General features: G+C 37.7%; 1 protein-coding gene across 3 annotated transcripts in view; it reads left to right on the forward strand.

The window, feature by feature from the left end:
* The window catches only part of ZRANB3 (zinc finger RANBP2-type containing 3), a 305,694-nt gene that overhangs the window by 199,830 nt on the left and 79,385 nt on the right, over nt 1-26,479 (forward strand). For all 3 annotated transcript variants that reach the window (XM_061439301.1, XM_061439316.1, XM_061439311.1), the window contains 2 exons: nt 2,196-2,367; nt 3,542-3,658. In XM_061439301.1, coding sequence (XP_061295285.1) covers nt 2,196-2,367; nt 3,542-3,658 — 289 coding nt within the window. The remainder of the gene's footprint in view (nt 1-2,195; nt 2,368-3,541; nt 3,659-26,479) is intronic.

A 26,479-nucleotide genomic window follows, 5' to 3' on the forward strand; every position in this document is an offset into this window, starting at 1 on the left:
TCAAAATGTAATTATCTTGATTGTGACAGAATTGAGTAATGGCAAATATTTTTCTATTTTTGAAAAAAAAAGGAATTTATTTTAATTGGAGAACAATTACTTTACAATATCGTGATGTTTTTTAGCCATACATCAATATGAATCGGCCATAGATATACATGTGTCGCCTCCATCGTAAACCCCCCTGCCCAACTCCCTCTCCACCCTGCCTCTTCAGATTGTCACAGAGTGCTGGCTTTGGGTGCCCTGCTTCATACAGCAAACTCGGCACTGGTTATCTGCTCTACATATGGTACTGTGTGTGTTTCAATGCTGTTCTCTCAAATCATCCCGTCCTCTCCCTCTCCCACTGAGTCCAAAAATCTGTTCTTTACATCTGTGTCTCCTTTGCTGCCCTGTACATAGGATCATACGTACCATCTTCAGATCCCATATATATGCATTAATATATGGTATGTGTCTTCTTTCTGACTTATTTCACTCTGTATAATAGGCTCTAGGTTCATCCATCTCATTAGAACTGACTCAAATGCATTTGCTTTTATAGCTGAGTGATATTCCACCGTGTGTATGTACCACAACTTCTTTATCCATGCAGCTGCCAATGGACAACTAGGTTGCTTCCATGTTCTAGCTATTGCAAATAGTGCTGCATTGAACATTGGGGTTATTAGTGTGTAAAGTTTTAATTATGTGCAGACATAAAGCATTGAAGTCAAAATACTTCAATAAACAGATTTCAGTAATTCAACTTATAGCAGTTATAACTAAACTTATTTTTTTTACAATGCCAGCACTTAGTTTTTTTTAAAAAAAAAAAAAAAGAATTTCTTATTGATGACAACTAAATGGTGTCTGTCATTTTATCACACAGAAGTTTCATCCATTCACTATACTTTTCTAATCAGTTCTACATGCAAATACATGTTTTTAATGTTTTGCGTACTATTCCTGTATGTTTGCTATAAAAATACATAAACCTAAAAAAAAATCAGTATCAGCAATTTACAAGTTTCTCAAAATAACACTCTGTATTAAAATACCACCAAATCCCACTAAAATGAAGCTATTTAATTGTTAATATTAATAATTGTAATGCAACCCAACAGGAAATTTTCCTTTGTTAATTATTCTCTGGTAGCTATTTTCAGTAGTTTTGGCGCCCAGAAGACCATTGTGAATTTTGTGGACTTGTGTGGGGGTTGTCACAATGATAAAGGGATGCTGTTAGGCTAGCTGTCTTGATGTCCAAGTTCAGTACATCCACCAAATGTAATACCTACCCCCCGTGCTTGGTGCTTCCAACTCCTGATCTCAAAGATCTAGAGGATAAGTTCCCTTTTGCAAACATTTTTGAGGTGTCACTTGCTTTCTTTTGTCAAGTCATCTACTGCTTGTCTGACTTCTAAACGTTTGTTGAATATCCTTTGATGTTTTCTTTCCCAATCTCTTGTTCATAAGGCATTTGTACCTTTTTCCCTGCCTTTGCTCTCATTTCAGTGGTTCAAAGGAAGAAGAGCTCACCAAGTGATCTGTCTGCTGGGCATAAAAGCTCAGTGGGAGATAATATTGCCTCCTATAATTGTAGAAAATGTTTTAGGTGGTTTTGGTTGTTACATAGCCTGACTGGTGTTCTGGCGGTTAGTGCTTAGTTAGGGCTAGATCTGCTAAACATAGTGCCTTATGTGAGGTCACCAAAAATGCCAATGGTATTCAGGGTTATCAGTTTTGCTCAGCCTTATATTCAGTTCAGTCACTCAGTCATGTCCGACTGTTTGCAAACCAAGGGACTGCAGCACGCCAGGCTTCCCTGTCCATCACTAACTCCCAGAGCTTGCTCAAACTCACGTCCATTGAGTCAGTGATGCCATCCAGCTGTCTCATACTCTGTTGTCCCCTTCTCCTCCTGCCTTCCATCTTTCCCAGCATCAGGGTCTTTTCCAATGAGTCAGCCTTATATTAACTAAACATAAACACTATGCTTAAACATTAACATTTCCTATAGCTGACAGTAATGTATAATCTTATTCATTACTATTTCTAAAGAAGAGTTTTTTGAAACTAATTTGCATTCAGTAATAAAACTAAAAACAGTATCATCGCTCCTTATCTTAAAAGGAAGAAAACATCGGATAAATTGTTTTCTTACTCTAGCATCCAGCTTTGCTACATTTTTTTTTTCTTCATACTAACAGATATTTTGGTAGAAGATCTCAGTGGGATTGCAGAGGGGCATCAAATCTTAATGAACTTCATCAGCTATTAAGTGACATAATGATTAGAAGATTAAAGACTGAAGTTTTAACCCAGCTGCCCCCTAAAATCAGACAGCGTATTCCATTTGATCTTCCATCAGCAGCAGCCAAGGTGAGAACCCATGTTTGATTGAAAGTCTTATCTGAAATCATTTGAAATTATACTATGAAAGATTGCACATATTTCATATTTCACAGAAGGAAAAAATTCACTGTCTTAAAATAGGTTTAATTTAAAAAGCCATATGAATTGTCTTATATCATTTCAAGAAAAGAGCAGGAAGAATTTAAATTTAGTCATCAAATAATGTGAAAAGATTTAGTATCTTAGTCTTTAAAAAATATATTTCTGCTGAATGGTGAAAAAAACACTTCAATTGCTGCATAGACTTAGTACTAAGAATTCTAAGTATTTGTAGGGTGTGAAGCCCAGTAATTAGCAAGAAAAGTTCAGTTTCTTACTCTTAAGTACATGTAACTGTCTTCTAGAATAATTTGGTTGCATCCCCTAATTCTGGAAATCTTAAAACTTCGTGACCATGTTGTAATGTGAAGTTCAACTTACTAGAAAACCAAAATTGTATTTTCCCCAGCCCTTATCTACATTTACTTTTGAGGAATACGATGTTTGTGTAATCTCTGAAATTTCTTCACATCTGGACATAACTATCAGCAAATACTACTTATTGCCTTGTTTTATCTTGAAAGCTTAAAATAAGCATTTTGTATATTAAAAAAAAACACTGAGCAGTATAAGTAAAATAAAAATGGTCTTATTTTCTGTATCCATTTTTTTAAGAAAAGAAACATAAAAGTGTCAATATCATATCACATTTTTATGTGACAATATTCCCCAAGTCTTTATGCTTATTTAAATAAAATCATACCATTAAATTAAATGCTCTGCTACCATATATATTTTTGCTACTGTGCATTGTTTCTGTTTTTACTTAAAATTTTTATTTTATTTAAATTTTTTCTTAAATTTTTATTTTTTTCTTTACTAAATGTCCCTTTGTAAGAGAAGGCTGCAATTGTTTGATTTATGGTGTTAGCAAAGGGCTTGATTTTCTCCCACACCTATTCATCGCTTTCTGTCATTAGCACAAACATGTGTCTGACCTACCTCCACACTGATGTTTTTAAATGAACACACTGGTATCTTTGAGAAGTTATATATATATGTATTTTTTATATATAAAAAAAGAAGGACATGATTCATTATTACATTAATTGCTGTCATCTTTATACTGTATTTCTAAACATTGTTATTTTCTCCTACATAGGAATTGAATTCCAGCTTTGAAGAGTGGGAAAAATTAATGAGAGATCCATATTCAGGTGCTACCGAGACTGTCATGGGGTTGATTACTCGCATGTTTAAACAAACTGCTATTGCCAAGGTACACATTACCTGACCATCCTGTGTTTGTGTTGATACAAATTATTTAATGTATTTAATTTTTAAAATTAAGCAACCTAGTTGCATACTGCATCATGTCTTTGCCATTTAATTTTTTTAAGTATTTATCATGGAAAAATTCAGACAGATTCAAAGTAAACAGTATAATGAGCACTGTTATACCTGTTTTCTTATATATATATATTCATATTCATATATATAAATGTGGAGTAGGATTGTGCTTATTAATTTATTTGGCTGCATTAGGTCTTAGTTGCAGCACGTGGGGTCTCTGTTGTGTTATGGGGGGTCTTTCACAGTGGGGCACAGGCTCTCTCGTTATGGCTCACAGACTGCCTAGTGGTGGCATGCGGGCTCAGTAAGTTGTGGTGTGAGCTTAGTTGCTCTGCAACATGTGGGATCTTAGTTCCCAAAAACGGATCAAACCAGTGTACCCTGCATTGCAAGGCAGATTCTTAACCACTGGATCACCAGGGAAATCCCCTATACCTGTTCATATATTCATCCTTTTCTTTAGATGGGTATACTTTGATGAGGGAGTATATTTTATGCTTTCTCATTGAAAGGACTTACATATATTCATCATTTTTGCCAGCTTTTGCCATGGTCTTACTACAAAATGGCTACTAGTAATTTTTTTTATATGTCAATCGTTTTTAATTGGTATTATGTTTTTACATTCCTCCAGATATAGTTGTGTTTACATTCTGTTTGTCCAAAGGTGCAAGTTAGAGAGTTAGTTTTTAAATCTCAATGACTATCAAATAGATTCATCACACATTGTTTGTTGCTGTTTTTACCAGCATCATTGAACTTATACATGCTAATATGTCATCTTTCTCCAAATCTGAGATTTCCTTTATAACATAACTTTTTAAAAAGAGGTTTGTTAAGGTATAATTCACATATAGTGAAATTCTTTTTAAAACATACTGTTTGATGAAACTTAACATATATAGTTAATCACCAGTACAATCAAGATAGAGAACATTTCTATTATCCCCAAGTTTCCTCACGCACCTTTGTGGATGTTTCCTTCACACCTCCCTCTAGACTTTGGTGCTCACAGATCTGGTTTCTATCACTATTCAGTTCAGTTCAGCTCAGTCGTGTCTGACTCTTTGCAACCCCATGGACTGCAGCATGCCAGGCTTCCCTGTTCATCACCAACTCCTGGAACTCACTCAAACTCATGTCCATCAAGTCGGTGATGCCATCCAACATCTCATCCTCTGTCGTCCCCTTCTCCTCCTGCCTTCAATCTTTCCCAGCATCAGGGTCCTTTCCAATGAGTCAGTTCTTCACATCAGATGGCCAAAGTATTGGCATTGCATCAGGTGGCCAAAGTATTCTACCACTATAGTTTTGTGTTTTTCAGAATGTCACAAAAATGGAATACCATAGTATATAGCTTTGTGTCTGGCTTGTTTCACTTAGCATAAAATTTTTGAATATTCATCCATGTTTTTGCATGTTAAATTAGTTTTTTCATTTTTATTGCTGAATAGTATTTCAATATATGGATATATTAATATTTATATATCTATATTAATGTAAATTTTTAGAACTTCCTTTACCAGTTAGTGGTTATTTAGAGTATTCTCAATTTGTGCTTTTATGGACATGCATATTATAATCATTCATGTGCAAGTCTTTATATGAACACATTTTCATTTGCCATGAGTAAATAATTGGAACAAAGACTACTGGGTCATATGGAAAGCATAGACTTAACTTCATCAAAAGCTGCCAAATTGTTTTTCAAAGTGGTATAGCATTTTGCATTCCAAGTATCAACATAGGAGAGTTCCAGTGTCCTCCATCTTTGTCAGCACTTGGTATTGTCAATCTTTTTTAAAATTTTAGTTATTCTTTTTGGTATGGGTGGTGTCTCTTGGTTATTTTAACTTACCTTTTCTTAATGTCTAATGATATCGAACATATTTTCATTTAGTTTTTAGCCATTCATTTTCTTTTGTAAAGTGTCTGCTCACATCAAGCCCATATTTATACTGGGTTATATGAGCCCTTGATATATCTTAGAAACAAGTTCTCTAACATATCTGTCATTTACAAATAATTATTCCAAGTCTGTGGATCCATTTCTGTTTTCTTAACATTGTCTGTTTCAAGAACAGAAATTTTAAGTTTTGAAACAATCATGTTTATCAATTATTTATCTTCAGTTCAGTTCAGTCTCTCAGTCGTGTCTGACTCTTTGCGACCCCATGGACTGCAGCACGCCAGGCTTCTCTGTCCATCACTAACTCCCAGAGCTTACTCAAACTCATGTCCCTTGAGTCAGTGATGCCATCCAACCATCTCATCCTCTGTCATCCCCTTCTCCTTCTGCCTTCAATCTTGCCCAGCATCAGGGTCTTTTCAATGGGTCACTTCTTTGCATCAGGTGGCCACAGTATTGGAGTTTCAGCTTCAGCATCAGTCCTTCCAATGAATATTCAGGACTGATTTCCTTTAGGATGGACTGGTTGGATCTGCTTGCTGTCCAAGGGACTCTCAAGAGTCTTCTCCAACACCACAGTTCAAAAGCATCAATTCTTTGGTGCTCAGCTTTCTTCATGGTCCAACTCTCATATCCGTACATTACTACTGGAAAAACCACACCTTTGACTAGACGGACCTTTGTTGGCAAAGTAATGTCTCTGCTTTTTAATATGCTGTCTAGATTGGTCATAACTTTCATCAAGAGGCTCTTTAGTTCCTCTTCACTTTCTGCCATAAGTGTGGTGTCATCTGCATATCTGAGGTTATTGATATTTCTCCCAGCAATCTTGATTCAAGCTTGTACTTCATCCAGCCTAGCATTTCTCATGATGTACTCTGCATATAAGTTAAATAAGCAGGGTGACAATATATAGCCTTGACATACTCCTTTCCCACTTTGAAACCAGTCTGTTGTTCCATGTCAAGTTCTAACTGTTACTTCTTGACCTGCATACAGATTTCTCAAGAGGCAGGTAAGGTGGTCTGATATTCCCATATCTTGAAGAATTTTCCACAGTTCTTTGTGATCCACAAAATCAAAGGCTTTAGCATAGTCAATAAAGCAGAAGTAGATGCTTTTCTAGAATTCTCTTGCTTTTTTGATGATCCAACGGATGTTGGCAATTTGATCTCTGGTTCCTCTGCCTTTTCTAAATCCAGCTTGAACATCTGGAAGTTTATGGTTCATGTATGTTGAATCCTGGCTTGGAGAATTTTGAGCATTACTTTGCTAGCATGTGAGATGAGTGCAATTGTGTGGTAGTTTGAACATTCTTTGGCATGGTCTTTCTTAGGATTGGAATGAAAACTGACCTTTTCCAGTCCTGTGGCCACTGCTGAGTTTTTCAAATTTGCTGGCATATTGAGTGCAGCACTTTCACAGCATCATCTTTCAGGATTTGAAATAGCTCAACTGGTATTCCATCACCTCCATTAGCTTTGTTAGTAGTGATGCTTCCTAAGGCCCACTTGACTTCACATCCAGGATGTCTGGCTCTAGGTGAGGGATCACACCATCGTGATTATCTGGGTCGTGAAGGTCTTTTTTGTACAGTTCTTCTGTGTATTCTTGCCACCTCTCCTTAATATCTTCTGCTTCTGTTAGGTCCATACCATTTCTGTCCTTTTTTGAGCCCATCTTTGCATGAAATGTTCCCTTGGTATCTCTAATTTTCTTGAAGAGATCTCTAGTCTCTTGAGGAGACTAGAGATCTCTAAATTATTTCCTTACTTTTTTTTCAGTTGCACTAGGTCTTCATTGCTGTGCATGGGCACTCTCTAGTTGTGGCTAGCCACGGCTGCTCTTTGTTACGGTGCACTGGCTTCTCACTGTGGTTGCTTCTCTTATTGTGGATCACAGGCTGCAGGGGCATGGGCTTCAGTAGTTGCAGCATGTGGGCTCAGTAACTGTGGCTCATGTGCCCTAGACTGCGTGGGCTTCAGTAGTTGAGCACATAGGTTCTGGGGAGCAGACTCAGTAGGTGTTACACACAAGCTTAGTTGTTCTGTGTCATGTGGAATCTTTCCGGACCAGGAATCGAACTCACGTCCCCTGTATTGTCAGGTGGATTCATATCCACTGTACCAACATGGAAGTCCTCAATTTTCTTTTTATATTTTATGCGTTTTGAGTCCTAATTGATTTTTGCTTAATCCAGATTCAAAAAGATTTTCTCCAATGTTTTCTTCTAGAAGTACTATAACCTTACATTATATATGTAAGTCTATGAGCTAGTTTGAGACAATTTTTTAAAAATATTTGTTTATTTATTTGGCTGCACCTGGCCTTAGTTGCAGCATATAGAACCAGCTTCCTGACTAGGGATTGAACCCAGACCCCCTTCACTGGGCGCAGGAATCTTAGCTACTGGACCGCCAGGGAAATCCTGAGATAATTTTTGTGTGTGTGTGATGTAAAGTAAAGGTGGAGGTTCAGTTTGTTTTTTGTTTTTCTTACATATGGATTTTCATATTGTTCCAGCCTCCTTAGTTGGAAAGTCAGTTTCTCCCTTATTGAATTATCTTGGTACTTTCATAAAAAATCACTTGGTTATGTATGTATAAATCTGTTTCTGAACTCTGTTCTGTTTCATTGATCTATGCATCAGACCTGAGAGGAATACTACACTGGCTTGATTTACTCTATCTTTATAATAAGGCTTGAAATCACATAATGTTCACCTCTACTTGATTCTTTTTCAAAATTGTTCTGTCTCTTATATGTCTTCTGCTTTTCCTTATGATTTATAGAATTAGCTAGTTTAATATGTACAATTTTCATTGGAATTATTTTGAATCTGTAATTTGTAAGAATTGACTGTCTTTAAATTGAGATATAGTCAACACAGTTTCTATTAGTTTCAGGTATATGACATAATTACTTGATGTTTATGTCTATTGCAAATTGATTATCACAAGAAATTCAGTTAACATCCATCATCATATATACTTACAAAATTTTTTTCTTGTGGTGAAGACCCTTAAGAGCCACCCTTTTAGCAACCTTCAAACATTCAATGTAGTGTTATTAACTATTATCACCATGCTGTAGCTATATCCCATGACCCATTTATTTTATAACTGGAAGTTTATACCTTTTGACCTCTTCTACCTCTTTCACTCACCTGCCCCTCTTTGTTTTGCCTCTGTCAACAACCAGTCTGTTCCCTGTAGTGTGAGCGTGGTGGGGTGGAGGGAAGGTGGTTTGTTTTTTTCAGATTCCACATATAAGTGAGATCCCAAGGAATTTATATTTTCCATAGTAGCTGTACCAATCTTCATTTCTACCAGTAGTGCACAAGGGATCCCATTCTGTGCATTCTTGCCAGCACCATTTTTTTCTTCCCAGCACCATTTTTTTCTTCCCTTTTTTGATAATAGCCAATCTAACAGATGTGAGATGGTATTGAATATTCTTTTCTTAATATTATTGAATTTCCTGATCCATAAAAAGAGTTTCTTTCTTCTTTGGTTTAGGTCTTAAATTTCTCCCAGCAATGTTTTCTGATTTTCTTGAATACATTTTGTTAGATTTCTTTCTTGCTATTTCATGTCTTTTATGCTGTTGTAGATAGTATTTTTAAATTTAAATTTCTACTTTTTCACTGCTAAATATAGATTATTAATTATTATATACTGACGTTTTACTTTGTAATCTTGCTACACTCACTTATGAGTTCTTATGACATTTTGGTAAGTTCTTTGGGATTTTGTGCATAGATATCATTTTGTCTGCATATAAAGATACTTTTATTTTTTCCCTGTAATCTGTATGCCTTTTATTTTTATTGCGTATCACATTGAAGGAACAGAAGTATAATTTTGAACAGAAATGGTAGTGTTAAATAACTTTCCCTTGCTGCTAATCTTAGAATGAAACCATTCAGCCTTTTGCCATTAATTCCAATGTTTTCTTTAAGATTTTTATTGATGCTCTTTTTTAAGCTGAGAAAATTTCCTTCTTTTAGTAGTTTGTTGAGAGGAGAGATGAGACATAGAAAGTGTTTTCCTTTGTCAGAGCAGTGTTAGTAAGAAGGTAGCTACCATAAAAGTGGGTAAGAAGAAGACACCTAAAATGTAACAAAATTATGCAAGGTAAGTGTCCTTGATGTTTATCCTAGAGAAATGAAAACTTAGGTTTTACACAAACATCTTTACAGGAATTTATGTATAATAACCAAAAACTTGGAAACGACCCAAATGCCCTTCAAACAAATTGTAGTACTTTAATATAATGGAATATTCAATTAAAAGGAATGAACTGTTGACAAATGCAACAAGTTGGATGAATCTCAAGAACATTGTACTAAGTGACAGAAGCCAGTATCAAAAGTTTACATACATCATGGCACCATTTTTACATTTTCAAAATGATAGAATTATATGATATGATAGAATTACAGTGATAGAAAATATCATTATTCCAATGTAATTTTCTAGTGTTTAATTGCACTATGCTGCTGCTAAGTCGCTTCAGTCGTGTCCGACTCTGTGTGACCCCATAGACAGTAGCCTACCAGGCTCCCCCGCCCCTGGGATTCTCCAGGCAAGAACACTGGAGTGGGTTGCCATTTCCTTCTCCAATGCATGAAAATGAAAAGTGAAAGGGAAGTCGCTCAGGTGTGTCCGACTCTTAGTGACCCATGGACTGCAGCCCACCAGACCTCTCCATCCATGGGATTTTCCAGGCAAGAGTACTGGAGTGGGGTGCCATTGCCTTCTCCGGTGAGATTACATTAATTATGTAATTAATGTAATCTGACAGTTTGATAGATTTCCACATCATTCATGATAAAACATCTCAGCAAACTAGAAGTAGAAAGGGATTTCCTCATCCCAATAAAAGGCATTTTTGGAAAACTTACTATCAACATCATAGTTAATGCTCAAAGACTGAATACTATTCCCTAAGATCAGAAACAAAATAAGAGTCTGCTCTTATCAATTCATTTCATCACTGTTTACTTCAACATTGTTTCTATAGCTGGGTAATAGGCTAGAAAAAGAAAGAAAATGTGTGCAGATTGAAAAGGACAACGTGATTCTTTGCATTGAAAAACAAACAACACTTCAACCTACTAGAACTGAGTGGATTTATCAAGTTTGCAGAATTCATGTTCAAGATACAAAAAGGATTTGTAGTTCTATATTACTAGCAATGGAAAATTGGAAATTCAAATTTGTAAAATACAGTTTACGATAGTATCAATAAGTATGAGCTAATTTTGGAATAAATTCAAGAAAAAAATTTCACTGAAAAGTATAAAACATTGTTTAGAGAATACAAAGCAAACTTAAATGACAAGATAGATCATTTTCATGAATCAGATGATTTGATATTGTGAAGATGTCCATTCTTGTATATAAATTAATTTATACACTCAATATAATGCTAATCAAAATCCCTGTAATATTTTTTATACAGGTTGACAAACTAAATGTAAAATTTATGTGGCAACCAATACAAAGCACTTCCTGTAGCCAAAATAATTCTGAATGAAGTTGGAAGACTCACACCATATAAAATAAAGTTACTATAACATTGCAATAGACATTTAAACTAATGAACCAGAAAAGAGAGCTTAGCAGTAGATGTTCATCAGTTCAATTCAGTTCATTCTCTCAGTTGTTTCCGACTCTTTGTGACCACATGGACTGTAGCAAGCCAGGCTTCCCTGTCCATCACCAACTCCCAGAGCTTACTCAAACTCATGTCCATTGAGTCGGTGATGCAATCCAGCCGTCTCATCCTCTGTTGTCCCCTTCTTCTTCTGCCTTCAATCTTGCCCAGCATCAGGGTTTTTTCCAAAGGATCAGTTCTTTGTATTAGGTGGCCACAGTATTGGAGTTTCAGCTTCAGCATCAGTCCTTCCAATGAATATTCAGGACTGATTTCCGTTAGGATGGACTGGTTGGATCTGCTTGCTGTCCAAGGGACTCTCAAGAGTCTTCTCCAACACCACAGTTCAAAAGCATCAATTCTTCGGCACTCAGCTTTCTTCATGGTCCAACTCTCACATCCATACATGACTACTGGAAAAATCACACCTTTGACTAGATGGACCTTTGTTAGCAAAGTAATGTCTCTGCTTTTTAATATGCTGTCTGGGTTGGTCTTAACTTTTATTCCAAGGAGTGTCTTAATTTCATGGCTGCAGTCACCATCTGCAGTGATTTTGGAGCTCAAAAAAATAAAGTCTGTCACTGTTTTCATTGTTTCCCCATCTATTTGCTGTGAAGTGATGGGAACAGATGCCATGATCTTAGTTTTCTGAATGTTGAATACTAAGCCAACTTTTTCCCTCTCCTCTTTCACTTTCATCAAGAGGCTCTTCAATTCTTCTTTGCTTTCTGCCATAAGTGTGGTGTCATCTGCATATCTGAGGTTATTGATATTTCTCCCGGCAGTCTTGATTCCAGCTTGTGCTTCATCCAGTCGAGAAATGGCAACCCACCCCAGTATTCTTGCCTGGAGAATCCCATGGACGAAGGAGCCTGGTGCACTACAGTCCACTGGGTTGCAAAGAGTCGGACACGACTGAGCGACTTCACTTTCACTTTCACTCTGCATATAAGTTAAATAAGCAGAGTGACAATATACAGCCTTGACGTACTCCTTTCCCAATTTGGAACCAGTCTGTTGTTTCATGTCCAGTTCTAACTGTTGCTTCTTGACCTACATACAGATTTCTCAGGAGGCAGGTCAGGGGGTCTGGTATTTCCATCTCTTTAAGAGTTTTCCACAATTTGTTGTGATCCACACAGTCAAAGGCTGGAGATATTCATATTGATTGTCAACTGATCTTAAGAAAGGGGACAAGATAATAGGGAAATGATAGTCTTTTCAACAGCTCATACTAGGGCAGTTAGATAAACAAAAGGAAAAAAAATGAGCCTTGATCATTATTTCACACCATACATAAAAATTAACTTGAAGCGAAGCATACATGTATAAAAGTTAATTTGTAAAATTTTAGTAGCGTACATATTTTAAAATATCCCATCCTTTGGATAGGAACATTTTTTTTAGATAGGATACAAAGAGTACATTCTTTAAAGGAAAAGCAAATGGGACTCAAACCCTTACAGTTTATGTCGTTTAAAAGTGTTACTCAAACCCTTAAAATTACGGTGTTTCAAAGTGTTACATATGAAAGACACTGCGGCACTGAAAATGCAAATGCAAAATATAGATGGGAAGAGAATATTTGCAATACGTCCCCCCAGTTCCATTTTCCCATATCATAATTTTTGGTTTGATCAGTGTTCATTGTTTACAGTATAATGACTCTGTTAAACACTTCACAAATGAGCTATAATTACATTTCTTTGACAACTGTTGTTTTTCTTAAAGTCGATAACTATCTTGTTTTTCATTTGTTTGCTTGCTCACTTAGCTTTCTTTGTTCTTAGTTCCGACTGTAGAATACAGCTGAAAAGAAAAGAATATACATGAGAACCTTTTAGATAATTTCCTGCATATGATAAGAAACCCAGTTGGCAGTCAGAAGTGTTGATATGTATGGATGCTACGTCACTTCAGTTGTGTCAACTCTTTGCAACCTTATGGACTGTAGCCCTCTAGGCTCCTCTGTCCTTGGGATTCTCCAGGCAAGAATACTGGAGTGGGTTGCCATGCCCTGCTTCAGGGGATCTTCCCACGTCTCCTGCTGGGAGAAGCCTTTATATATGAGAACAGTTTAGATAATTTCCTGCATATGGTAAGAAACCCTAGTTGGAAGTCAGAAGTGTTGATAGTCAATAGGAAGTTGCACCTAATTCCTAGAATCCTTGAAGAAAAGTAAAGACATGAAAAAAAGTTAGTTGTTCCAGCTTAGAACATATTCCCAAAGATTATCGGTAGCAGAAGGCTACCCTGACTTCCTAGTTTTCAGTCCTTTTACTTTCCCTGCCTATTAGAACCTCTGTCCTCAGCCACCTGTGAAGTTATAACTGTTATGTCAATTCGTGTGCTATAACCAGAAATAATTAGTTCATAGCATTACCAGATTGGATTTCTTAATGTACTGTCCCCAGAAATATTATTGGTATGCAGTAGAGTCCAAAGTAATTATAGATAATACAGTTTACCTACGTTGTAGTTGTAGGTAACATTGAAGGGAGGTATCTTACATTTAATATTGTTTCTATGGGAAAATGTGTTTCAGAGTTCTCCCAAATCTATCTGTTAATGAACTTTTAAAATACCACACATTATAAATTGGTAATCATGTTATGTAGCTTCCTTTCTTTGGCTAAGTGTTTTCCTAACTAATTCAGCAGATATTTATTGAGTGCCTACTATGTGGCAAGGATTATGCTTAGTGTGAGAGAGGCATGGTGAACAAGACCTGGTGTCTACCTCTCAAAGAATTTGGAGTCTGTTGGGGAAGACAGTAAAAATAAATGTTCAACTACAATAGAGCATATTGAGTGCCTGAAAAACAGGATATTGAAGAGGGACATGGGAGAAAACACTTGGTCAAATCTTGGGGTTCAAGATTCCAAGGAATGAACAAGTAAGATGTGTAATTTATCCTAAGGGTTCTGAGCAATCAGATATTGTGGAATAGAGTAAAATGATATGATTTGCACTTATCAAAAAGAACAGCGGCCACAGGTATACCACGTTTTGTTGACCCTAGCTTTATTGCACCTTGCAGATTACATTTTTGTTGTTGTTGTTACAAATTCATTTTGTGCCAACTGTGCATCAAACTAGTCTTCTTGGCATTATTTTTCTAATGGCATTCACTCACTCATGTCCCTGTGTCATATTTAGGCAATTCTCATAATATTTCAAACTTCATGATTATTGTTATGTTTGTTATGGTGATCTCTGATGGGATCAGTTATCTTTTGTAATTCTTTGGGGGTGCCTTGAACAGTGTCCGTATATGCCAGTTAACTTAACTAAGATAGTTGTTTGTGTTCTGACTGCTCCATCAGCCAGCTATTCCTCTGTCTCTCTCTCTCTCTCCTTAGGCCTCCCTATTTTCTGAGACACAACAATTCTGAAATAGGCCAGTCAATGACCCTATAATGGCCTCAGCAGCGTTCAAGTGAAAGGAATAGCTGCACATGTGTCTCTTTACATCAAAAGTAGGAACGATCAAGCTTAGTGAAGAAGTCATGTTGAAAACTGAGGTAGGCTGAGAGCTAGGCCTCTTGCACCAAAGAGTTAGCCAGGTTGTGACCACAAAGGAAGAGTTCTTGCAGGAAATTAAAAGTGTTGCTCCAACGAACAAAACTGTCTTACTGATGATATGGGAAAAGTTTTAGTGGTCTGGAAAGACAATCAAACCAGTCACAACATTCCCTTAAGCCTAAGCCTCATCTAGAGCAAGGCCCTACCTCTCTTCAATTCTTTGAAGACTGAGAGAGATGAGGAAACTACAGAAGCATAGTTTGAAGGTAGCAGAGGTTGGTTCATGAAGTTTAAGGAAAGAAGTCATCTCTATAACATAAAAATACAAGATGAAGCAGCAAGTGCTGATGTAGAATCTGTAGCGAGTTATTCAGAAGATCTGGCTAAAATAATTAATGAAGGTGGCTACATTAAACAACAGATCTTCACTGTAGATGAAACAGCCTTATATTGGAAAAAGATGCCATCTAGGACTTATGCAGTTAGATAGGAGAAGTCAGTGCCTGTGTTCAAAGCTTAAAGGGACAGGTTTACTCTCCTAAACAGGAGCTAATGTGGATGGTGACTTAAGTTGAAGCCAGTGCTCAGGTTGTTCAGTTCAGTTGCTCAGTTGTGTCTGACTCTTTGTGACCCCATGGATTGCAGCATGCCAGGCTTCCCTGTTCATCACCAACTCCTGGAGCTTGCTCAAACTCATGTCCATCGAGTTGGTAATGCTATCCAACCATCTCATCCTCTGTCATCCCCTTCTCCTCCTGCTTTCAACCTTGCCCACCATCAGGGTCTTTTCCAATGGGTCAGTTCTTTGTATCAGGTGGCCAAAGTATTGGAGTTTCAGCTTCAGCATCAGTCCTTCCAATGAATATTCAGGACTGATTTCCTTTAGGATTGACTGGTTGGATCTCCTGGCAGTCCAAGGGATTCTCAAGAGTCTTCTCCAACACCACAGTTCAATAGCATCAGTTCTTCAGTGCTCAGCTTTCTTGATGGTCCAACTCTCACATCCATACATAACTACTGGAAAAACCATAGCTTTGACTAGATGGACCCTTGTCAGCAAAGTAATGTCCCTGCTTTTTAATACGCTGTCTAGGTTGGTCATAGCTTTTCTCCCAAGGAGTAAATGTCTTTTAATTTCATGGCTGCAGTCACCACCTGCAGTGATTTTGGAGCCCAAGAAAATAAAGTCCATCACTGTTTCCATTGTTTTCCCATCTATTTGCCATGAAGTGATGGGAACGGATGCCATTATCTTCGTTTTTTGAATGTGGATTAGTATAAGCTAACTTTTTCCCTCTCCTCTTTCACTTTCATCAAGAGGCTCTTTAGTTCTTCTTTGCTTTCTACCGTAAGGGTGGTGTCATCTGCATATCTGAGGTTATTGATATTCCTCCCAGCAATCTTGATTCCAGCTTGTGCTTCATCCAGCCTGGCATTTCACATGATGTACTCTGCATATAAGTAAAATAGCAGGGTGACAATATACAGCCTTGACATACTCCTTGCCCAATTTGGAACCAGTTTGTTGTTCCATGTCAAGTTCTAACTGTTGCTTCTTGACCTGCATACAGATTTCTCAGGAAGCAGGTAAGATGGTCTGGTATTCCATTCTCTTGAAGAATTTTCCACAGTTTGTTGTGGTCTACACAGTCAAAGGCTATCGCTTGTCAATAAAACAGAAGTAGATGCTTTTCTAGAATTCTCTTGCTTTTTCAGTGATCCATCGGATGTTGGCAATTTGATTTCTGGTTCCTCTGCCTTTTCCAAATTCAGCTTGAACATCAGGAAGTTCACGGTTCACATACTCTTGAAGCCTGACTTGGAGAATTTTGAGCATTACTTTGCTAGCATGTGAGATGAGTGCAATTGTGTGGTAGTTTGAACATTCTTTGGCATGGCCTTTCTTTGGGATTGGAATGAAAACTGACCTTTTCCAGTCCTGTGGCCACTGCTGAGTTTTCCAAATTGGCTGGCATAATGAGTGCAGCACTTTCACAGCATCATCTTTCAGGATTTGGAATAGCTCAACTGGAATTCCATCACCTCCACTAGCTTTGTTCCTAGTGATGCTTTCTAATGCCCACTTGACTGCATTCCAGGATGTCTGAATCTAGGTGAGAGATCACACCTTTGTGGTTATCTGGGTCATGAAAATTTTTTTTTGTATAGGTCTTCTGTGTATTCTTGCCACCTCTTAATATCTTCTGCTTCTGTTAGGTCCATCCCATTTCTGTCCTTTATTGAGCCCATCTTTGCACAAAATGTTCCCTTGTTATCTCTAATTTTCTTGAAGAGATCTCTAGTCTTTGCCATTCTGTTGTTTTCCTCTATTTCTTTGCATTGATCATCGAGGAAGGCTCTTTCTTATCTCTCCTTGCTGTTCTTTGGAACTCGGCATTCAAATGGGTATATCTTTCCTTTTCTCCTTTGCTTTTTGCTTCTCTTTTCTCACCTATTGAGTGCTCATTTACCATTCTGTATACCCTAAGGCCCTTAAGAATTATGCTAAATCTTCTCTGCCTGTGCTCTACAGGTGGAACAAGGAAGCCTGGTTGACTAGATCTGTTTACATCATGATTGACTGAATATTTTAAGCCCACTGTTGAGAACAGTGCCCAGAAAAGATTCCTTTCAAAATACTACTGCTCATTGAGAGTACCTGGTGTGATGGAGATGTATGTTGAGCTTCATGTTGTTTTTATACCTGCTAATACAATATCAGTTTTTCAGCCCCATGAATCATGGAGTAATTTCAACTTTCAACATTTTTCTTTAAGAAATACATATCATAAAGCTGTAGCTGCCACAGATAGTGATTCCTAATTTGGATCTGGAAAAATTCAGTTGAAAATTTTCTGGAAAGGATTTACCATTCTAGATGACATTAAGAACATTTGTGATTCATGGGAAGAGGTCTAAATAGCAACATTAACAAGAATTTGAAAGAAGCTTGAGTCCAACCCTAGTGAATAACTTTTAGGTGTTCAAAACTTCAAAGAAGGAAGTAACTACAGATGTGGCAGAAATAGCAAGAGAACTAGAAGTGGAGCCTCAAGATGTAACTGAATGCTGCAATCTCATGATAAAACTGTATTTATTATGTGACAAGCACTCTTCCATTCCACAATAAAAGCATAAACCAAATCTGGGGCACTTACCATTTCTGCCACCTCTTATGGCCTGTGTCCTCAGAGCCATTAATCAAGGAGCCTAAACTGTGACAGGGCAGCCACACCACTTGTTTTCAAGTTGCTGAGGGATGATGCGCTAGGACTAGGGTCTCGACAGGATAGGCACAATTCCTTTGGAGTCCATTCTGTTTGAGCCCTTATAAAGCCTGAACTTCTTTTAAGAGCACAGGCCCAGCCCCTTAAGTCTCAGAACAGATTGCCATCAGTGGGGATTTGCAGACAGTCATGATAATTCTTCATTAGAAGCAGTCACTTCAGTGGATGAGTAAAAAAGTGGTTTATTGAGATGGAACCTGTTCCTGGTGAAGATGCTGTGAAGGTTGTTGAACTGACAAAGGATTTAGAATATGACATAAATTTAGTTGGAAAAGCCACAACAGAGCTTGAGAGGATTGATTCCAGGTTTGAAAGAAGTTCTGCTGTGGGTCAAATGCTATTAAACAGCATTGCATGCACAAGAAAATTGTGCACATAAAGAAGAGTCAATTAATGCAGCCAACTTCAGTGTTGTCTTAATTTAAGATGTTGCTATAGACACCCCAACCTTCAGCAGCCATCACCCTGACCAGTCAGCAGCCAGCAGCACTGAGGCAAGACCCTTCATCAGCAAAAAGATTATACCATGCTGAAGGCTCAGATTTTTAGCATTTTTCAGCAACAAAGTATTTCTCAGTTGAGTATGTATATAGTTCTTTTAGACATTATGCTATTGCACACTTAACAGACTACAGCATAGTGTAAATGTAAGTTTTGAATGCACTGGGAAACAAAAATTCATGTGACTCCCTTTCTTGAAATATTTTCTTTGTTTCTGTGATCTGGAGTTGAATCTGCAATTGAATCTCCAAGGTATGCCTGTGTGTAAAGAATGCACTGGAAGGAGTAATCCTGTAGGCAGGGATGTTGCACTGGTAATCTAGATGATCTGAACTAAGGGTGGTGGCTGTACCACATCTTAAATTGAAAGAAAGGAATAATTCAAAATATATTAAGACATTAGTGATTGATTGAATGTGGAGGAGAGTTTGGTAAAAGTAGGATCTGGATTTTTTGCTTGGCTGACTAGATTGATGTTTGTGAACACAGTTCCCTGTTAAGTATGATCTGTGCCAAATTCAGCAAGACTCAAGCCATGAGGTAACAGGTTTGTTTTATACTCTGGAGCATCATATTGGAAGTGCTTTACTTTTTATTGAATCACTTGAAGAATTATGTTGAGAAATTTAAAGATAATTATAACTATCTAATGATAGTTTATATAAATTTGAAAATCTTGATGAGAAAAAGAAGGAATTTGAAGAAAATAATGAGTTTTCAAGTAAATGTATTTGTGTGAGTATACTTGTTAGTTCAGTTCAGTCGCTCAGTTGTGCCTAACTCTTTGTGACCCCGTGGACTGCAGCATGCCAGGCTTCTCTGTCTTATAGGATATAAGTATAAAAGTATATTTATAGGATATGCAATTTTATTTTATTTACTTTTTTCTCTTTTTTTGGCCATGACACAAGTCTTATGGGATCTTAGTTCCCAGACCAGGGTGTGAGCCCAGGCCCCTGGCAGTGAAAACATGGACTCCTAGCCACTAGACTGTCAGGGAATTCTGTAGGATATGCTATTTTTAGAGGCATATATTTAATTATTGCCTAAAATCTTGTCCTTGTCAGCTCTTCTGAGGAAATAAGTACTTCCCACGTCCATTTATATTACTCTTTTTACATTCTCTATTCATTGTGGTTAGGGAACAATGGACCCAAAAGGACCTCGGCGGGCCATCTGGCCTCTTACTTTACTCCAGGCAGAGTTACCATGTAAAGTCTTCCAGACAAATGGATCTCCATCTATCCTATTTTTATAAACCTCCAGGATAGATTTCTTTCTCACCTTCTCTCTTTTTTTCATACCCTACAATGTCTTAGAGGGCTTTCCGGGTAGCTCAGATGCTAAAGAATTAATCTACAATGCAGGAGACCCCAGTTTGATCCCTGGGTTGGGAAGATCCCCTGGAGAAGGGGATGGCTACCCACTCCAGTATTCTTGCCTGGAGAATTCCAAGGACAGAGGAGCCTGGCAGGCTACTGTCAGTGGGGTTGCAAAGAGTTGGATACAACTGAGCAACTTTCATTTTCACCTTAACAATGTCTTAAGCAGATGGGAATAACAATTCCAGTGCTTCCAATTAGGTCATGTCAGCAAATCAGGCCATATTAATATGATAATTTTTAATATATACAATGCAGTACTATATAATGGTGTTGACATATATCATCCATGTGCTGTACAGACATTTATGCTGTTCTGCCATTTGAGTTTAAATACTTGTACTTCTTAGGGGGATAGAGGCTGTATAAGTTTTGGTTTTTTAATATTTTTTGGCTGTACAGGATCTTTAGTTGTGACATACAAATGCTTAATTGCAGCATGTGGGATCCAATTCCCTGACCAGGGAGGTCTCTGTAGAAGTTTTTAACATGTTTGCTTTTATAATATTGAGATCTCTTTTTCAGATACTTCTTAACAAGAAATTTAATAATGATAATGGTAAGCATAAGTGATAATGATAAGTGCTAACCAAGGAAATGACCATAAAATAATTAATGTTGCTAGTACAAAGTCAATTGTTGAAGAATCTGAGGTAATTACAATTACTTTCTCTATACCATTATTTTTATTCCTCTGTGATATTTGTTGAGAATATTAACAGGTGAAAATGAACAGATTCTTTTTTTAAATTGTAGTTGATTGAGAATGTTGTATTAGTTTCTGCTGTACAGCACAGTGATGCAGCTGTACATATTTATACATTCCTTTGTATATTTTCCATTATGGTTTACCACAGGACATTGAATGTAGTTCCCTATGCTATTCAGTAGGACCTAGTTGTTTATCCAGTCTCTGTGTAATAGTTTGCACCTGCTAATCCCAAACTCCCAATCCGTCACTCCCACATCCTCTCCCTCCTTCTCAGCAACAAGTCTTGAACAGATTCTTTAGATTTAAGATCAGCCTAATGCTGTCCTAGAAATAAAACAGATGTAAGTTGTATGCGTGGTTAGCTAACTCTCAGTTATTTTCTGGTACCTTGCAATCTTATCTCTTTAGAGAAAACCATTTTAAGAGAAATGCCAGTTATTTTTCCTAAGAAAATGATGAAATCAACCCATAACTTTAAATTTCCTGTCACTGTGGGGATGGCAACATTTCTTAGTGCTTTAAAAACTTTGCACAGGCAAATTACTTTCAACACAAAGCGGATTTTCTGTCTGCTAAACAGGGGGAATCCTACTTATACCATGCAATGAGGTTCAGTAAGGTCACTGCAGTGTTCCCTGCTGCACAGGGACTGAGATATTGTGAGACTAGGGTGCCTCTTCCTGAGCCAGTTCTTTTTTTTTTTTTTTTTTTTGAGGAAAGCGTCTCTGGCTCTGAGGGCTTCACTAGTGGCTCAGTGGTAAAGAACCTGCCTGAGCCAGGTGCTGTAGGGTTCCTGTATTAGTAAGGAGATGGTCAGTAATAGTAAAGTACAAATAAAACAATATTTTCTTTTTAGAGGAGGAAGGTGGTATGTTAGTTATGTGGCTATGTGGAATGGAGGAAGGCTTTAGTAAAGATGTGAAGATATCCACTCAAGAACTAAGAGTGGTTTAGCCCAGGTCTCTCTCATTGCAGGCAGATTCTTTACCAGCTGAGCCACAAGGGAAGCCCAAGAATTCTGGAATCGGTAGCGTATCCCTTCTCCAGTGGATCTTCCCTACCCAGGAATCGAACTGGGACCTCCTGCATTGCAGGCGGATTCTTTACAAACTGAGCTATCAGGGAATCCATTTTGAGGTGGCAGGAATGGCTAAGTCCACAGGTGGAGGAAGAAGAGAAGAAATATGTCTCTTGTATGAAAGGAAAGGAAGTGAACAATGAGTAAAAAAAAAAAAAAGTAAGGAAAAGTAACAGAATTCTCAAATGATGAATTCTATTTTCTCTGGGCAGTGGTAAGTTTAAGAATTAAGAGACATAGGTTCTGATTTTTTTAAATTGTTTTTGCTGTCTACCGGAGAAATATAGTAAAAATATGAGCTAACACTCTTACAGTGTTTACCATGTGCCAACTGTCCCCAGCATATTTTATTCACTAACTCGTTTAATTTTTACTACTACTCTTTGTGTAATAAGTACTTTTTATCCCCTTTTATGGGGAAACCAAGGTACAGCATTTAAGTGACTTGCTCAGAGACTCTCAGATTGTAAACGAGTGAGGCAGGATTTGAACGTGCACAGTTTGGCTACTAAGTACATACACTTGCCTATCATTCCCCTAAGGTAGCAGAATAATTGTAATATTTGTTGGTGACCATGGGTTTAAGGTGACTTCTGTTTCCCTGTTACTGATTTTTTAGCATCTCTGTTCAGGTATGGCAAGAGAAGATATAGAATTTAAAAATCTATACATTCTATGTGTTGTCATTTTAAACGCCCAAATAAGATTTATTCATGCTGAGTCATACAAAATTGGTTACCTTATTGATGTGATCAATGGATGGAGTTTAGAAAGAGATTGAGAATGTTTTTCAGAATTGATTCAGTTTTTAAAGAATTAGATTAGCTCTTTTGATCAATGACTTTTATGATCAAACTCACATGAAATAAACTTTTTATGAAAAATATTTTTAAAGTCCATAGTAATGTTGCCTTTACTTTCTAACTTTGCCTAAATTTGGTTAACACAGTGGAGTAGATTATTCATGGGAATAGTCTCTCTCATCCATCTTTGCCTGATAGATAAAAAGATAGATTAGATTGAACAATTGGTTTATAATAATATCTTGTTCCAAAAAGTTTTATGGAAAGGTTTAGGATCCCAGGTTCTTTTGTAAAATTGTCTTGGTTAAGGTATTAAATTTGGGTTACTCTCTTCTTACATACAGTATTGTAGCCCTTCTGCTTCTTGGTGTGAAATAGGCTGCTTGCAGAACTTGGTCAGTGTCAAAAGATTAGCTGTATTAGACATGTTAGATTTCTATTTACAGATGTGTTTATAAGCATGCCTAGCAATAAGAAAATCACACTTCTTATAATTCACCCAAGTTATCTTTGGAAGTTTCCTGTGGGAAAATTTTGGCATGGGGTTCTGACAAGAGTATGGAGTGACCATTCTTCCCTAAAAAGTTGTCTTCTACCAGATTTGAAAATGTTTTTTCAGGTTGATGAAATGGTTTCTAAATTAACAACCATTGGCAGGGGGAAAGGGAGTGAAAGTGAAAGTGAAGTCGCTCAGTTGTGTCCGACTCTTAGCGACCCCATGGACTACAGCCCACCAGGCTCCTCCGTCCATGGGATTTTCCAGGCAAGAGTACTGGAGTGGGGTGCCATTGCCTTCTCTGTTAGCAGCAGCTAGGCATATTATATTTACTTGGAGCTGGTATACTTGGTGACAGCCTTAGTGCCCTAGCAGAAGACAAATTCCTAGCCTTTCTTTGTGGTGGTCTGCAGGGCAGGTGAAGAGAAGTGAAAGTCACTCAGTCATGTCTGACTCTTTGTGACCCCATGGACTCATGGAATTCTCCAGGGAGAATACTGGCGTAGATAGCCATTCTCTTCACCAGGGGATCTTCCCAACCCAGGGATCGAACCCATGTCTCCCACATTGCAGGCAGATTCTTTACCATCTTGAGCCACTAGGGATGTTAGAGGGGTAAATAAGCAATGTTCTCTTTTACTTATTATGTTCCTTTCCTCATTTAAAATAGTTTTAAAGGATAAAAGATGAATTAACTATCATAAATTTACAAATCAGTAAGAAACATTATAGGATGAAATAGATAAATGAATAGAAACAAGAGTCAGAGAGGCTGTCAACTGATGAATGGACAAGTATAATGTGGTATGTCCTCACAGTGGAATGTTACTTGGAATAAAAAAAGGAGTTAAACACTGAAAAATGCTACAACATGGATTGAAAGCATTGTGCTAATAAGCCAGTCACAAAAGACCACATATTGTGTGATTCCATTTGTATGAACTGTCAAAACAGTCCAGTCCATAGAGACAGAAAGTAGATTAGTGTTTGCCTAGAGCTAGGTTGATACAGGGGCCTGCAGTGGAGGTGGAGTGATTGCTAAGAGATGAAAGATTTTAGGGAAATGAAAATATTCTGAAATTGTGAAGGATGCACATCTCTAAATGTTCTAAAAACTGTTGAATTGTAATCTTTAAATGGGTGAGTCTTATGGTGTGTGAATTATATCTCAATAAAGGGTTGTTTTTGTTTTTTTAACGCATCTGGATTCTTCTTTCTACTCTGGCTGCTGTAGTTCACCACTTTGCTCAAGAGCTTCCATAGTAGCCCCAGGGTAATTGCTGCAGTGTGCTGTGCTGTTATATCTGACTCTTTGCGACCCCATGGACTGTAACCTGCCAGGCTCCTCTGTCCATGGGGATTCTCCAGGCAAGAATACTGGAGTGGGTTGCCTTGCCCTCCCCCAGGGGAGCTTCCTAACCCAGGGATTGAACCCAGGTCTCCTGCATTGCATTCAGATTCTTTAACCATCTGAGCCACCACGGAAGCCCAAGAATCCTAGAGTGGGTAGCATATCTCTTTTCCAGGGGAACTTCTGACCCAAGAATCTAACCGGAATCTCCCACATTGCAGGTGGATTCTTTACCAGCTGAGCTTCCAGGGAGGCCCTGGTGTCAAGTGCAGGTCGTAACATCCAAAGCAAGGAAGTTTTCCATAACGTCCGTTTGTCACTGAGCATTATTTTGTTTTTGTTTTTGAAGCCTCCAGCAGACTTCCCATTTTCCCTATAAGGCAGAATCATTGGGGAATGAAAGTACTAGACTTGCTGAGACCAATCACAGTTCACCTCTTCTTGACTAATATGGGCTTGAAGAGGTGTCCTTAAATCATGTGCCTGGTGGTACAGTGGTAAAGAATCTGCCTGCCGGTGCAGGAGACGCAAGAGACATGGGTTTGATCCCTGGGTCAAGAAGACCCCCTGGAGCAGGAAATGGCAACCCACTCCAGTATTCTTGCCTGGAAAATTCCATGGACAGAGAAACCTGGCAGGCTACAGTCCATCTAGGCACAAAGAGTTGGACATGACTAAGCACACACATGCACACCAGATATCTAAATAGATCTGCCATTAGTCTGGGGTTGAGGACTTCAAAACTTAAGGAGAAGCTTTTTTTAGCTCATGCTCCCTTAGCTACAAGTTATAGGTGCTAAAGAAAAAGTTATTCTGATACTTGTTAAAACAGTAAGGAAGACTTTATTCAAGGAGTTGACTCTATCTCACTAGAGTTTGCAATAGGAGTCAACTCTATTGCAACTGAGGCGAGAGATCACTCAACTCTGAACACAGCAGAGAGAGCTGGGGATTTATAGCCAACAAGCAGGGTAAAGGGGTCGGTGGTCAGAAAATTAGTAAGAGGATAAATCAAGGTAGGGAGATTTTGCTAAACTGATTGCTCCTGCCAGCAGCACATGCTTGTCTCAAAGATTAAACTATGCATGTCTAAGTGCATAGGCTGGTACAGTGAAACTGTGGATTGCTTATTAAATCAGTTATGTATAGGAATGCAAGGGATTTCTGTGTGTTGATTTTATATCCTGCAACTTTACTGTAGTCATTGATTATTTCTAGTAATTTTCTGGTGGACTCTTTAGGGTTTTCTATGTAGAGGATCATGTCATCTGCAAATAGTGAGAGTTTTACTTCTTCTTTTCCAATTTGGATTCCTTTTATTTCTTTTTCTGCTCTGATTGCTGTGGCCAAAACTTCCAAAACTATGTTGAATAGTAATGGTGAAAGTGGGCACCCTTGTCTTGTTCCTGACTTTAGAGGAAATGCTTTCAATTTTTCACCATTGAGGATAATGTTTGCAGTGGGTTTGTCATATATAGCTTTTATTATGTTGAGGTATGTTCCTTCTATTCCTGCTTTCTGGAGAGTTTTTATCATAAATGGATGTTGAATTTTGTCAAAGGCTTTCTCTGCATCTATTGAGATAATCATATGGCTTTTATTTTTCAATTTGTTAATGTGGTGTATTACATTGATTGATTTGCGGATATTGAAGAATCCTTGCATCCCTGGGATAAAGCCCACTTGATCATGGTGTATGATCTTTTTAATGTGTTGTTGGATTCTGATTGCTAGAATTTTGTTAAGGATTTTTGCATCTATGTTCATCAGTGATATTGGCCTGTAGTTTTCTTTTTTTGTGGGATCTTTGTCAGGTTTTGGTATTAGGGTGATGGTGGCCTCATAGAATGAGTTTGGAAGTTTACCTTCCTCTGCAATTTTCTGGAAGAGTTTGAGCAGGATAGGTGTTAGCTCTTCTCTAAATTTTTGGTAGAATTCAGCTGTGAAGCCGTCTGGACCGGGGCTTTTGTTTGCTGGAAGATTTCTGATTACAGTTTCAATTTCCATGCTTGTGATGGGTCTGTTAAGATTTTCTATTT

Source organism: Bos javanicus, chromosome 2 (genome assembly GCF_032452875.1).
Source record: "Bos javanicus breed banteng chromosome 2, ARS-OSU_banteng_1.0, whole genome shotgun sequence".
Lineage (NCBI taxonomy): Eukaryota > Metazoa > Chordata > Mammalia > Artiodactyla > Bovidae > Bos > Bos javanicus.